Source organism: Staurois parvus, unplaced genomic scaffold, assembly GCF_062004578.1.
Source record: "Staurois parvus isolate SC_StPar_1 unplaced genomic scaffold, SC_StPar_1.0 ptg000500l, whole genome shotgun sequence".
NCBI classification, from domain to species: Eukaryota; Metazoa; Chordata; class Amphibia; order Anura; family Ranidae; genus Staurois; species Staurois parvus.
In genome coordinates, this window is record NW_028318296.1 from 283,583 (window position 1) to 296,567 (window position 12,985).

General features: G+C 45.3%; 2 protein-coding genes across 3 annotated transcripts in view; both read left to right on the top strand.

Annotated features, from left to right (window-relative positions):
- Window positions 1-12,985, top strand: part of LOC149452041 (uncharacterized) — an 860,283-nt gene that overhangs the window by 185,698 nt on the left and 661,600 nt on the right. The window lies entirely within an intron of this gene.
- LOC149452042 (uncharacterized) overlaps window positions 231-12,985 on the top strand; it is a 68,521-nt gene continuing 55,766 nt past the window's right edge. Inside the window, exons 1-2 of the mRNA XM_089689848.1 lie at window positions 231-456; window positions 3,665-3,778. Of these exons, the coding sequence (XP_089545974.1) occupies window positions 231-456; window positions 3,665-3,778 (340 nt within the window). The remainder of the gene's footprint in view (window positions 457-3,664; window positions 3,779-12,985) is intronic.

The following is a 12,985-nucleotide window of genomic DNA, read 5'->3' on the forward strand; positions in this document are numbered from 1 at the left end:
GTAAAACCATTCCTGTTTTGGGGGTCGTCTCATTGTTGCTCATCTAGTGCACCTGTTGTTAATTTTATTAACACCAAAGCAGCTGAAACTGACTTACAACCCCCTCTGCTACTTAACTGACCAGATCAATATCCCAGGAGTGTCACTGACTTGATGCTATACTCTGATTAAAAAGTGTTCCTTTAATTTGTTGAGCAGTGTATATTGTTTTAAACATAACTTAGTGCTGTATGTTATTGTGTTCCTTTCCCGGTGGATACGTTATCATCCTGGAAGAAGGGAATCCAGTCCCAACCGTGAATAAGAGTTTGACAAAATTCAGTTTTGAAAAATTCTTGTCTGAGCTAAATGGTTTCTGTCTCATAAGTGATTTTGTCTGGGACACAAACACAATCGGCCTTTTCATGGTGAACAAAGTCCTGTGGGCTGAAAGTGCACAACATGAAGCGTACCACAGTATGTGTGATGACTTCTATGGACTCCTCTATATATTTATAAAATTCAAATTAAAATACTTTTTCACCTCCCAGGGCTGCTGTTAGAAATCACAGGACATCTCCTCAAAAATATACTAAAATCATTATTAGTAAACACAAACACAACATTACTTATGAAATTCCTGCTAAATCTAAAAGATAAAACTGTATTGAAGTAAAAACAAAAGCTCTGTGTGTAATTGAGATCTGTGTGTAATTGAGATCTTGGGGTTCATTCACATGGGCGCTGTAGCCTGTCCAGTGTGAATCAATTGTTTGTGTGGCTAGAGCTGTGTGCAGGCAGCCTATGTTATGCTATGGGTACGGACACAACCTCAGGCATAGCTCCCAACTGTCCCTGATTTCGAGGGACTATCCCTGATTTCGAATGTAGCACTACCCCCATGAGCATTGATTGAGTAATAAGTTTGGGATCCCTGGCAATCTGAACCCCTGTTGGAGTCCACCCTCTGCTGACACCAATGTACTCCGCTAACCCAGATAATTTGCACCTGCAAAATGGACTCACACACAGAGTAGTATAAACCAATGTGACGTTTATATTGAATTGCAGGGTAACTGAGTCAAGAATAACAGAATAGCATTTGACTTGATAATAACTCTGGTCAAGGTCAGCAACTATGACCCAATGTATATCAACATACACAATAAATAACAGTATTTACCCTCCAGGGGACCACCCACAGTACATATACTGCAGCAACGTGGCCCATGTGCGCAGGATCATGTTTATAAATGTCATCCTGTTTACTTGGTAGGGGGCGCGCGACCGTCCTACCCACAGCACGATCATGGCCGCAGGTGTCAATCACCAGGTCCCGGCTGGTGATTACCCGCCAGAGCCCGGCGATTGCTGGCAAACACTGACAGGAAGCACAGCTGCATTATTATCAGTGGAGCTCTCCTCCCTGTCAGTTTTCAGCACACTGTTCTGGATTGCAGAGTTCAGCTTTCCGGAACAGTGTGTGACAGTGAAGTACACCCTCCCACTCCCTAGTAAAACACTCCCCTCACACAGTTAACCCTTTGATTGCCTTTTTATGTTAACCCCTTCCTCCCCAGTGCCATTAGTGCAGTGTCACTGCTTTTTTTTTGCACTGATCAATGTATTGGTGTCACTGGGGATGTCAGTGACCCCAAGTCAGTTCCCCCCCAGTGTCAGAATGTCTGTGCTGTGTTCTGCATGAGTTCCACCTATACATCCAGAACCTTCCTAGATTGCTTGGATACAGAGGAAGCCAGAGGCAGAACTAGCAGCACTTGAACACGCTGAGCAGGCATTACTAAACAATTGCAGCTCTCTCTTAAGCAGAAAGCCTAAGTAAATTCTCCTAACAGTTGTCCTATCAAGCAGGGGAACCAACTGTACTCTTCTTATCCTAGCACCTATCTAGGAGGGTGCTACATACTATTTAAATGTCATTTTTCTTGGAGTTGGGCTTTAGTTATAAAGATTTTGAACTATAGACTGTAGATGTGATGTGTACATACAGTTGTGGCCAAAATTATTCAACCCCCAATGCTGTAAAGGGGTTTAGGGACTATAGTGTACATTTGGAATTGTATTCAGAATCAAATCCTACAAGGACGTTGTAACTACCCAAATGCAACTAAAATGACATCAATTGTTTATGTAATACAGTAGTAAATGGTTCTTATGTGGTTTCTTCATTGCCACAATTATTCAACCCCTTAAAGACTACCACTCTGAAGAACAGAGGTTCATACAGGTGCTTTCCATCAGGTATTGAAAACACCTGTGGATGTCACCGAGCAGCAATCAAGCATAATAAGCACCAATTAGGCAGCTTTAAAATGACTGTGATACTCAGCTCCTTCTAGACATTTACTGGTGTGGTTACAAACATGGTGAAGGCAAGAGAATGGTCCAGGAAGACAAGAGAAGAGGTGATTTCTCTTCACAGGAAGGGCAATGGCTATAAGAAGATTGCAAAGATGTTAAACATACCAAGAGACACCTTAGGAAGCATCATTCGCAAATTCAAGGCAAAGGGCACTGTTGAAACGCTACCTGGTCGTGGCAGAAAGAAGATGCTGACTTCGACTGCTGTGCGCTACCTGAAGCGTAGAGTGGAGAGAAGTCCCCGTGTGACTGCTGAGGAACTGAGAAAAGATTTGTCAGATGTGGGTACAGAAGTTTCAGCCCAGACAATAAGACGCACACTGCGTAATGAAGGCCTCCGTGCCAGAACTCCCAGGCGTACCCCCTTGCTGTCTCCAAAGAATAAGAAGAGTCGACTGCAGTATGCCAAAAGCCATGTGGACAAACCACAAAAGTTGTGGGATAGTGTTCTGTGGACTGATGAAACAAAATTAGAACTGTTTGGGCCCATGGATCAACGCTATGTTTGGAGGAGGAAGAACAAGGCCTATGATGAAAAGAACACCTTGCCTACTGTGAAGCATGGTGGAGGGTCAATCATGCTTTGGGGCTGTTTTGCTTCTGCAGGTACAGGGAAGCTTCAGCGTGTGCAAGGTACCATGAATTCTCTTCAGTACCAGGAGATATTGGATGGAAACGTGATGCAGTCCGTCACACACCTGAGGCTTGGGAGACGTTGGACCTTTCAACAGGACAATGATCCCAAGCATACCTCCAAGTCCACTAGAGCATGGTTGCAGAGGAAAGGCTGGAACATTTTGGAGTGGCCATCGCAGTCACCAGACTTAAATCCGATTGAGAACCTCTGGTGGGACTTAAAGAAAGCAGTTGCAGTGCGCAAGCCTAAGAATGTGACTGAACTGGAGGCCTTTGCCCATGAAGAATGGGCGAAGATACCCGTAGATCGCTGCAAGACACTTGTGTCAAGCTATGCTTCACGTTTAAAAGCTGTTATAACTGTAAAAGGATGCTGTACTAAGTACTAAGATTGAATGTCACTTGGGGGTTGAATAAAACTGATAATGCTGTGAGCACAGAAAAGACATTTGTGGTTATTTCATTATAACTGTTATGTTATATTTGTCTGACCTACAAGTGCCTCTTTAATGTAAATGTAAGCAAGATGACTGAATGATCAAAAGCAATGTCAAACTGGCCAAAACACTCAATTTCAGTGGGGGTTGAATAATTTTGGCCACAACTGTAGATGTGCAAAGGTTCTGGCAAAAGTGTGAATTTTCTTGAAACCTTCTGTAATTCCCAGATTTCCATACCAACTCTCTGGAAAAACTACCTGACACCGTCAATAAAGACAAGAGAAATGAGCTCCTCTCTGAAATAGATGGGATGGAAGGGAAAATCATGATGAATGAGCCGTGTAAGTGTTTTCTTTTAATATATATGTTTACAGCTGCACAATCTGCACAAATGATACATCTGTTAGGACATATAAGTTTGTGGGGGACATTCACATGAATTCAAAATACTTGTAATGACACCGTTCTGGTAGTAGTTTCCTTAAGAACTACCTGTGTCCAGCTCAGACAAGCATTTGCACCAGTGATTGTAACATTATCCACACGTGCTCCAAATTCTCCCAGCTCCAACTACCACCATATATACTGCGAGCAGGCAGCACATCCAGGCATCGTTCTGCTGGGTAACTTGATTGACAGCTGTACTTGGAAGTGAAGTGGGAGCCGTGGCCCTGCTGTTAATAGAAATTGCATTGTTTCCTTTGTTAATGTAAGTGCATTTTTAACCACTAAGGGGCGCCCGCAGTACATATACTACTACAAGGCGGCCCCTGTGCGCAGGACCACGTATATAAACGTGATCTTACATTTTGGGGTAGGGGTTGCATGCGACCACCCTACTCGTGCACCGATTGCGGCCATGGGTGTCAATCACCGGGTCCCGGTCGGTGATTAGCCGCCAGAGCCCGACAATTGCCGGCAAACACTGACGGGGAGGAAGGCTGCATTGTTTCCAATGGAGTTCTCCTCCCTGTCAGTTTTCAGCACACTGTTTCGGATTGCTATGCACAGCCTTCCAGATCAGTGTGTAACAGTGAAGTACACACCCCCCGCCCCCTAGTAAAACACTCCCTTCACACAGTTAACCCTTTGATTGCCTCCAAATGTTAACCCTTTCCTCCCCAGTGCCATTAGTACAGTCTCAGTGGGGTTTTTTTTTGCACTGATCACTGTATTGGTGTTACTGGGGACCCCAAGTGACCCCAAGTCAGTACCCCCCAATGTCAGAATGTCCACCGCAGTCCTGCCATAAGTTGCTGATAACCGCCATAAGTTGCTGATTGCCGCCATAAGTCGCTGATCACCGCTATTTGTATAAAAAAAAATGTAAAAATCCAGTATCTATACCGCCATTTGTGCACACTATAACTTTCACGTAAACCAATTATTTTACACGTGTTGGGATTTTTTTTTAGCAAAGACATGTTGCAGAATACAATTTGGACTAAATTTTTGCCGAAATTTGATTTTTACATTTTTTTTTGCTGGACCTGCTTTATAGCAAATAGTCCAAAATATTTTTTTTTTCAAAATTATCGGTTTTTTTTTTCTTTTATAAGGCAAAAAATAAAAAACCGCACAGGTGATCAAATACCACCGAAAGCCCAATTCGTGGGAAAAAAGAACGTAAATTTTATTCTGGTGCAGTGTTGCATGACTACACAATTGTCAGTTAAAGTAACGCAGCGCTGTAACACAATCTGCTTCTGTAACCGCTTCCTGACCACCCTACAGCAGAAATACTACTACAGGGTGGCACGGGTGTGCAAAATCACATATATATATAATATATACATGATTCGCGCTCCCGTGGTTTTCATGCCCCTCCCAGATGATGTCAGATTGCCCGTCAGTACACCAGTCATCACATTTAACCCCTTGATTGCCAGGAAGACGCTAATACACAATAAGCCTCCATTGCTAGTATAGTGTCTGAACGGATCAATATCTTTGATCAGATCAGCACTATACCAGCGTTCACATTAGTATAGTGTCTCCAAAAACACAGCGTTAGCGAGATCAGCCCCGGCACCTGCCAGCACCTGGTTTTCTCCCCCAACAAGTGCAGTGTCAGTAGGTCTCTGTCACTTGATACATTGCACACAAAACCACAGTGTTGGCAGAATCAGGCCTGATCTCTGTTAGCACTTGCTGGTAAATTTTTATGACTCTCATATGCAGCAGAGTGCCAATACTAGTGTCATGCTACCTTTTGGTGAACTGGCGAGCACTAGTGACCTAGTACATCCTGGTCTTTCACATACCTCTTAGAGTGTAAGCTCCCAGGATCAGGGCCCTCCTAACCCTCTTGTATTGAACTGTATTGTTGCTGTAATGTCTCCCGTTATATTGTAAAGCGCTGAGCAAACTGTTGGCACTATATACATCCTGTATTATAATAATAATAATACCAGCACTGCAATATGACTTGGTGACGTGGCGAGTCCCATAAGTGCAGTACAAGCTGGTGCGGTGGCGAGCACAAGTAGTGTCCTGCAGTCACCAAGAATTCGCACACAGGCCCATAGAGCCCCTAGTATCCTTCCGGATGTTCCTAAACCCAGAAACCACTAAACAGCTCATCCACTCCCTCATCATATCACGACTCGACTACTGCAACTCCCTCCTCACTGGCCTGCCTCGCCGCTGGCTATCCCCGCTTCAGTCGATCCTGAATACGGCTGCCAGACTCATTCACCTTTCCAACCGCTCTGTCTCAGCCACCCCCCTCTACCAATCCCTCCACTGGCTTCCGATTGCGCAACGGATCAAATTCAAAATCCTAACGCTGACGTACAAAGCTGTCCACCATACTGCCCCGTACTACATCTCTGACCTAATATCCAAGTACCGCCCAGCACGCACACTCCGCTCCTCACAAGACCTCCTTCTCTCTAGTTCCCTGGTCTCCTCCTCCCATGCCCGCCTCCAGGACTTCTCCAGGGTGTCACCCATCCTCTGGAACTCCCTGCCCCAACCCATCAGATTATCACCTACTCTCCTCTCCTTTAGGCGCACCCTGAAAACCCACCTCTTCAGGGAAGCCTACCCCACCCCCTGCTAACTTGCCGACCTCCTCCACTCTTCCTACCACTCCATCCCCCACAGCTATCTCCTCCTGTGCCGCCACCCCCTCCCTCCTAGATTGTAAGCTCGAAAGAGCAGGGCCCTTGATCCCCTCATGTTTTGCATTGTATTGATATTGTTCTGTCACATGTTCTGTCCCCCTTTGTAATGTACAGCGCTGAGCGAACTATTGGCGCTTTATAAATACTGTATAATAATAATAATAATAATAATAATAATAATGTGCTTGCAAATCCCAATTGGCAGCCCACAAATTCTGCAGCACCCGTACTTCCCCCCCATTTTGGAATTCAGGTGGAAACAGCAAATTTAACTACTCCCCTTGATTTTTGGAGCTGTTTTTCATGGGAGATCTGTATGCATTGATTGTGGATCAAAGCAATTTATATGCACAACAATTTATTGCCGCCCACCCAAATTCAAACCTTGCCAAGATTTGCATGGAAACCCATTACGGTTTCCAAATTTACATTTTTTTTTTTTTTTTTTTGGGCCTAACCCTCAACATGGGCATGACTAAAAAAAATGAATTGTGGTTGTATTGTACAGCGCCCGATTCATCATATGCCCGTGTTCTCTGCTGCCATGGCCAGGCATAGAAATGAGTATCATGTGTTTTATGCATTTCAATGACAATGCACTCAGTCATCCTCGGGGTGACCCTGAATTTGACCGGATCCTCAAAATTCAGCCCCTCGCAAATCACCTTAACCATAAATTTGCAGACGTCTATACTCCCCAGCAAAATATCTGCATTGATAAGGCCCTCATTAATTTTTCTTGCCACCTTGCATTCAAACAATTTCTCCCCAGCAAGCGTGCCAGATATGGGGTCAAGATGTATAAGACCTGTGAGAGGGCAACAGGCTATACATATACATTTTGGATTTATGAGGGAAAAGATAGTCATGTGGAGCCCCCTGGATGCCCAGACTACATGGGGAGCAGTGACAAGATAGTTTGGGACTTGGTGTCATCCTTTTTCCATATGGGGTACCACTTATACGTGGACAATTTTTATTCAAGCGTGCCACTATTTAGACATTTGTACAATCTTGGAACTGGTGCATGTGGCACCGTGTGACCTAATGTGTGCCCACCATTAGAAGTGGGTGGATGCAGGGAGGTATATTCTAATGGTGGGCATACCACACACTTTTTCTGGCAGAGATTTCTTCTGTTTTTTTCATTCAGTCCACAGTCTGCATACAAAAAAAAAAAAAAACATAGCATACTGTATATACCCAGCAAGGATCAGCAATGTACTGGTAAATCCCTGGACTTTGAATGGTTATACCAGGATGATGCCTACAGTTGCAGGCATCATCCTGGTATCACTTTTTTTCAGCCGGCGATCGGCTTTCATGTAATAGCAATCCTAATGGCTAATTAGCTGCAGGGTTGCTTTTACAAGCAGTGGGAGAGTATACGCCCCCCTCCCTCCCCTGCTGCCTTCCATCTCCTTTTCGGGCAGTCCCATGCCATCAGGGAAACCTGAGAATGCAGCCAGTGTTTCTGCCAGCTGACCATAGAGCTGATTGGAGACCAAAATGGTGACAATCATCTCTATAGTCTAAGAAATCATAAGCTATGAGCATTTCATCACTTCAGTTTCGCAGGATAAAAACAGCGCCATTTGTAAATCGGAAAAGCATCTGAACACACCGATCTTGGTTTGATTAGATAATAATGTAAGAGCAGAGGAGAGATCTAGAGTCTGATAGACCACGAGCGTTGACCCTGTGTCAGTATGTAAACAGCGGTTGCACCATACATGTGAGGTATCACCTTTAACATCAGATCAAGAGCAGTAATTCTAACACTAGACCTCCTCTGTAATTCTAAAATGGTAGCTTGTAAAGGCTTTTAAAACGTTGCCTATGGATATTAAAAACATGCAGTTTGTCGCCATTGCACGGGGCATGCTCAGTTTTGCATCATGTCATGTTTGGTATCTATTTACGCGGCATACCTCTTTTATATCTTAACCAAATAATTGGCCAATATATTGTGTTTTTGTGCATTAAAAGTAAAAATTTTTTTTTACTTTTTTTTAAATTTGCGTTTGAAAAATTGCTGCAAGTATTACGTGACAAACAATTGTAGCACCCACCATATATTTTTTTTTTTACACAAAATTGTCACCTAAATGATTTATTGCTCACATGCCATATGTGTATGTGGAATTACTCCCCAAAATACAATCTGCTACTTCTCCCGAGTATGGGGGTACCACATGTGAGAGATGTTTTGGCAGTCTAGCCAAGTACAGCACCTCTAAATCCAATATGCACCTTCAGGCTTTTAAAGGGCTTTATTTCCTCATTACACTTCCAGACTACCTCCAGTTTTAGAGGCTCTGAAATGCCAGGATAGCACCAACCCCCCCAAATGACCCCTTTTTGGAAAGCAGACACCCCAAGGAATTTGATAAGAAGCATGGTGAGTATTTTGCAGATTGCTACTGTTGCCACAGGTTTTTGGAAAATGAAGAAAAAAAACAAACATTTTTTCTTTTCTTCTTTTTATATTTCAAAACCTTGTGAGAAAAAATGAGATCTGCAAAATACTGACCAGGCCTTTTTAAATTCCTTGGGTTGTCTGCTTTCCAAAAGTAGACCATTTGGTGGGGGGGGGGGGGGGGGTGCTATTCTGACATTTCAGGGCCTCTGAAACTGTGATAGGTAGGGATAAAGTGAAGTGAGGACGTTACGCACCTTCCAGGTTTCAAAGTGGTCATTGGATTTCAGGCTCCTGTATGTGGCTAGGCTCCCAAAACGTCTCACACATGTGGTATCCCCATACTCGGTAGAAGTAGCAGAATGTATATTGGGGTGTAATTCCACATATACCCATGGCTTGTGCGAGAAATAAATCCTTTAAATGACAGCTTTGTGTAAAAAAAAAAAAAGTTTGTCATTTTCCAGAAACTTGTGGACAAAAAATAAATCTTCCATGGACTCAATATGCCTCTCAGCAGATAGCTTAGGGTGTCTACTTTCCGAACCTTTCTTTACATTGCTTTTCTGCACACAAAAATGTATAATTTTGTTTCACTGAGTCTATCTTAAATAACTTCATTAAAGCCAGCAACTGTTGAGATAATGAACACCTTGGTCAGGCCTATGTCATGTACAATATATACCATATTTTTCACTCCATAAGACGCACCTAGACTTTAGAGGAGAACAAGAACAAAAATATTCTGCAGGACTGCAGACACAGTACAGGAGATGACCAGAGCCTGCAGACACAGTACAGGAGATGACCAGAGCCTGCAGACACAGTACAGGAGATGACCAGAGCCTGCGGACGCAGTACAGGGATGACCAGAGCCTGCGGACTCAGTACAGGGGATGACCAGAGCCTGCAGACGCAGTACAGGGGATGACCAGAGCCTGCGGACGCAGTACAGGGGATGACCAGAGCCTGTGGATGCAGTACAGGGGATGACCAGAGCCTGCAGACCTTTGGGGAGCGGGGGGAGGCAGGTGCCAAATTTGATACCCACTTCCATGGAGTTGTCCTCCCCCCCTCTCCCTGCCCGTAGTCTTGTGGGACACGTGACAGGTCCCAGAAGACTGCCGGACCATTCAAACATGCACAGTGGGCACTCGGCTGTGAAGCCGCAAGCTGTCACAGCCGGGTGCCCACACTGAAGATGCCGGCACCAGGGAGAGACGACGACTGGTGAAAGCAGGACACCGCTGGACCGAGGAACAGGCAGGACCCAGGAACGGGTTATTCTGCACAATAGAGCCAAGCGGGGGGAATACCAGGCCGGCTGCTCCATATTTGCTCCATAAGACACACACACTTTCCTCCATTTTTTTTGGGGGGGGGGGGGGGGAATGTGAGTCTTATGGAGCGAAAAATATGGTATATAGAGGGCAAGAGTAGGAGTCAAGATGGCAATAGAGTCTTCTTTTTTTTTTTTTTCTCTATTAGCCGGAGGGATGGATTCACTTGGATGGAGGAATCTTCCTCACTGTGCTATTGTATCCTGAGAGCTCTGCTGTCACAATACACTGATCAGTGGCTGCAGCAGATGATCAAGAAAAGTTTTCCAACATTCTCGTTCAACAAAAGTCAATCCTTAGACCAACTTCTGCGAGAAAGGGGAGCAAAGAGAAAGGGGGGGGGGGGGAGTGAGAGGGGGTGGAGGGAGAGAGGGGAAACATATGGAGAAATGGGTGAAGGGAAAGAGGGAGGGAAGGTAAGAGTGAGATGAGGCAGGGGGTGACATGGAGGGGAAAAAAGAGGGGGCAGAGAGGGGGAAGGAGAGAGAGGGGGTTAGAGGGAGGAGGGAAAGAGGGTGGCAGAGCAAGGGGAGGAATGGACAATGGGGAAAAATGAAAGAGGGGGGAAGAGAAAGGTGGGGGAGAGAGAATGAGCACAGAGGGATGTACAGAGATCATTTCCGGTGGTATCTATGCAGTGGTCACTCCTTTCATAGGACTCCACAGTTTTGCTTTTTTCCCCATTCTGGACTCTTTCACATGTGTGGTTGGGTCGGTAAAAGCATGTGGTTGAGCCATGGTTTTACTGCTCCCCCTTTAGGGTATATTCACACCAGATGCAGTGGGACTGCGTTGGGCGGCTATTCCAGCTCAGTCCCACCACATGAAAAGCCAAAATACCTTGTCCCTGTAATGTCTAATTCAGTGTTGTGTTGGCTGACAAGCAGCTGGGAGCGGACGGATGCTGCAGCTGGGAGTGGGCAGATGCTGCAGCTGGGAGGGGATGGATGTTGCAGCTGGGAGCGGGCAGATGCTGCAGCTGGGAGGGGACGGATGCTGCAGCTGGGAGGGGACGGATGCTGCAGCTGGGAGGGGACGGATGCTGCAGCTGGGAGGGGACGGATGCTGCAGCTGGGAGCGGGCGGATGCTGCAGCTGGGAGGGGACGGATTCTTCAGCTGGGAGCGGACGGATTCTTCAGCTGGGAGCGGACGGATGCTGCAGCTGGGAGCGGACGGATTCTTCAGCCATGGTGCTCTGCACTACAACCTCCCCGCAACTGCATGCAATTCATGTGGTGGGGTGGTGCAGCATTTAGGGGGTTCAAACAGATGTCAAATGCCTCTGAAGAGTAATCTGTGAGTGGATTGATTTTCAGAGGAGCAACAGTCTGTTTTAATCAGAAGAGCAGAGGGAGGGACATCTGAAAATGGCAGCAAATGTCAAGGGGGGAGGGGCAGTATGTCTGCACTTACCAACTACTCCCTCAGGCAGCCGGGATCTAAAGTACTTCCTGCACTCTTTATGTAATCCAACTTGGAGTCTGTACATACACAGCAAGCCCTGTCAGTGCGTGTGTGGGGGGGGGGGGGTTGAGTATAGGCGGGGCAAACACAGCAGGGATAGGATGGGGGCGGGGCAGACACAGTAAGGATAGGATGGGGGTGGGGCAGACACAGTAGGGATAGGATGGGGGCGGGGCAGACACAGCAGGGTTAGGATGGGGGGCGGGGCAGACACAGTAGGGATAGGATGGGGGCGGGGCAGATTCAGCCTGCTCCATTCCATGCATCCAGCACACTGTACTGAGCACTGCTGATCCTGTGTCTCTCTATCTCGCTGACAGAACTGGTGAGAGTGAGACATTGAGTAACAGGATCGGCAGTGCACCCCCCCTCCCCCTCCCAGCCTGAAACTCCGGCTGTGACAAAGATGCTGCTGCACTGCTGACAAGCTATGGATTTCTCTGTGTGTGAGAGGGCACAGTGCACCCCACACACAATGATGTGTCACTGGTCCTGAGGGGGCACCACTGAAATCTGGGGAGGCAAAGCACACCCCAGCACCCCCCTAGGTCCGGCCATGATCTACTGTATACCATAGTTTGTAGATGCTAGAACTTTCACACAAAGCAATCAATATACACTTATTTGGATTTTTTTACCAAAAACATGGAGCAGAATACATTTTGGCCTAAATTTATAACTAACTTTGAGTTTACTATATATTTTTTTTATAGCCGAAAGTAAAAAATATAGTTTTTCTTCAGAATTTTTGGTCTTTTATTTTTGGTTTTATAGCGCGAAAAATAAAAAGCGCACAGAAGATCAAATACCACTGAAAGAAAGCTCTATTTGTGTGAAAAAAGGACGTAAATTTCGTTTGGGTACAGCATTGCATGACCGCGCAATTATCAGTTGATTTAGTGCAGCGCCGAGTAGCAAAATCTTAGGAATAACTCACTGAAATCTGTCCGAACAAGAGTCTAGTAAACATCCCGGGTAGGATAAAATTTGAAACACGAAACACGAAATCATAAATTATAATATAATAAATAATCATAACAAATAATAAAATAATAATACATTTAATTCAATGATGTAATCAAACCAAAAACACTGAAATTTGAAATAGAGCGCCAAGTTCGCACATCACTGATCTTAGTCACAAAATCGTTTTCAGTGTCTGATGATGAATTTCCCCCACGAATCATTATCACTCT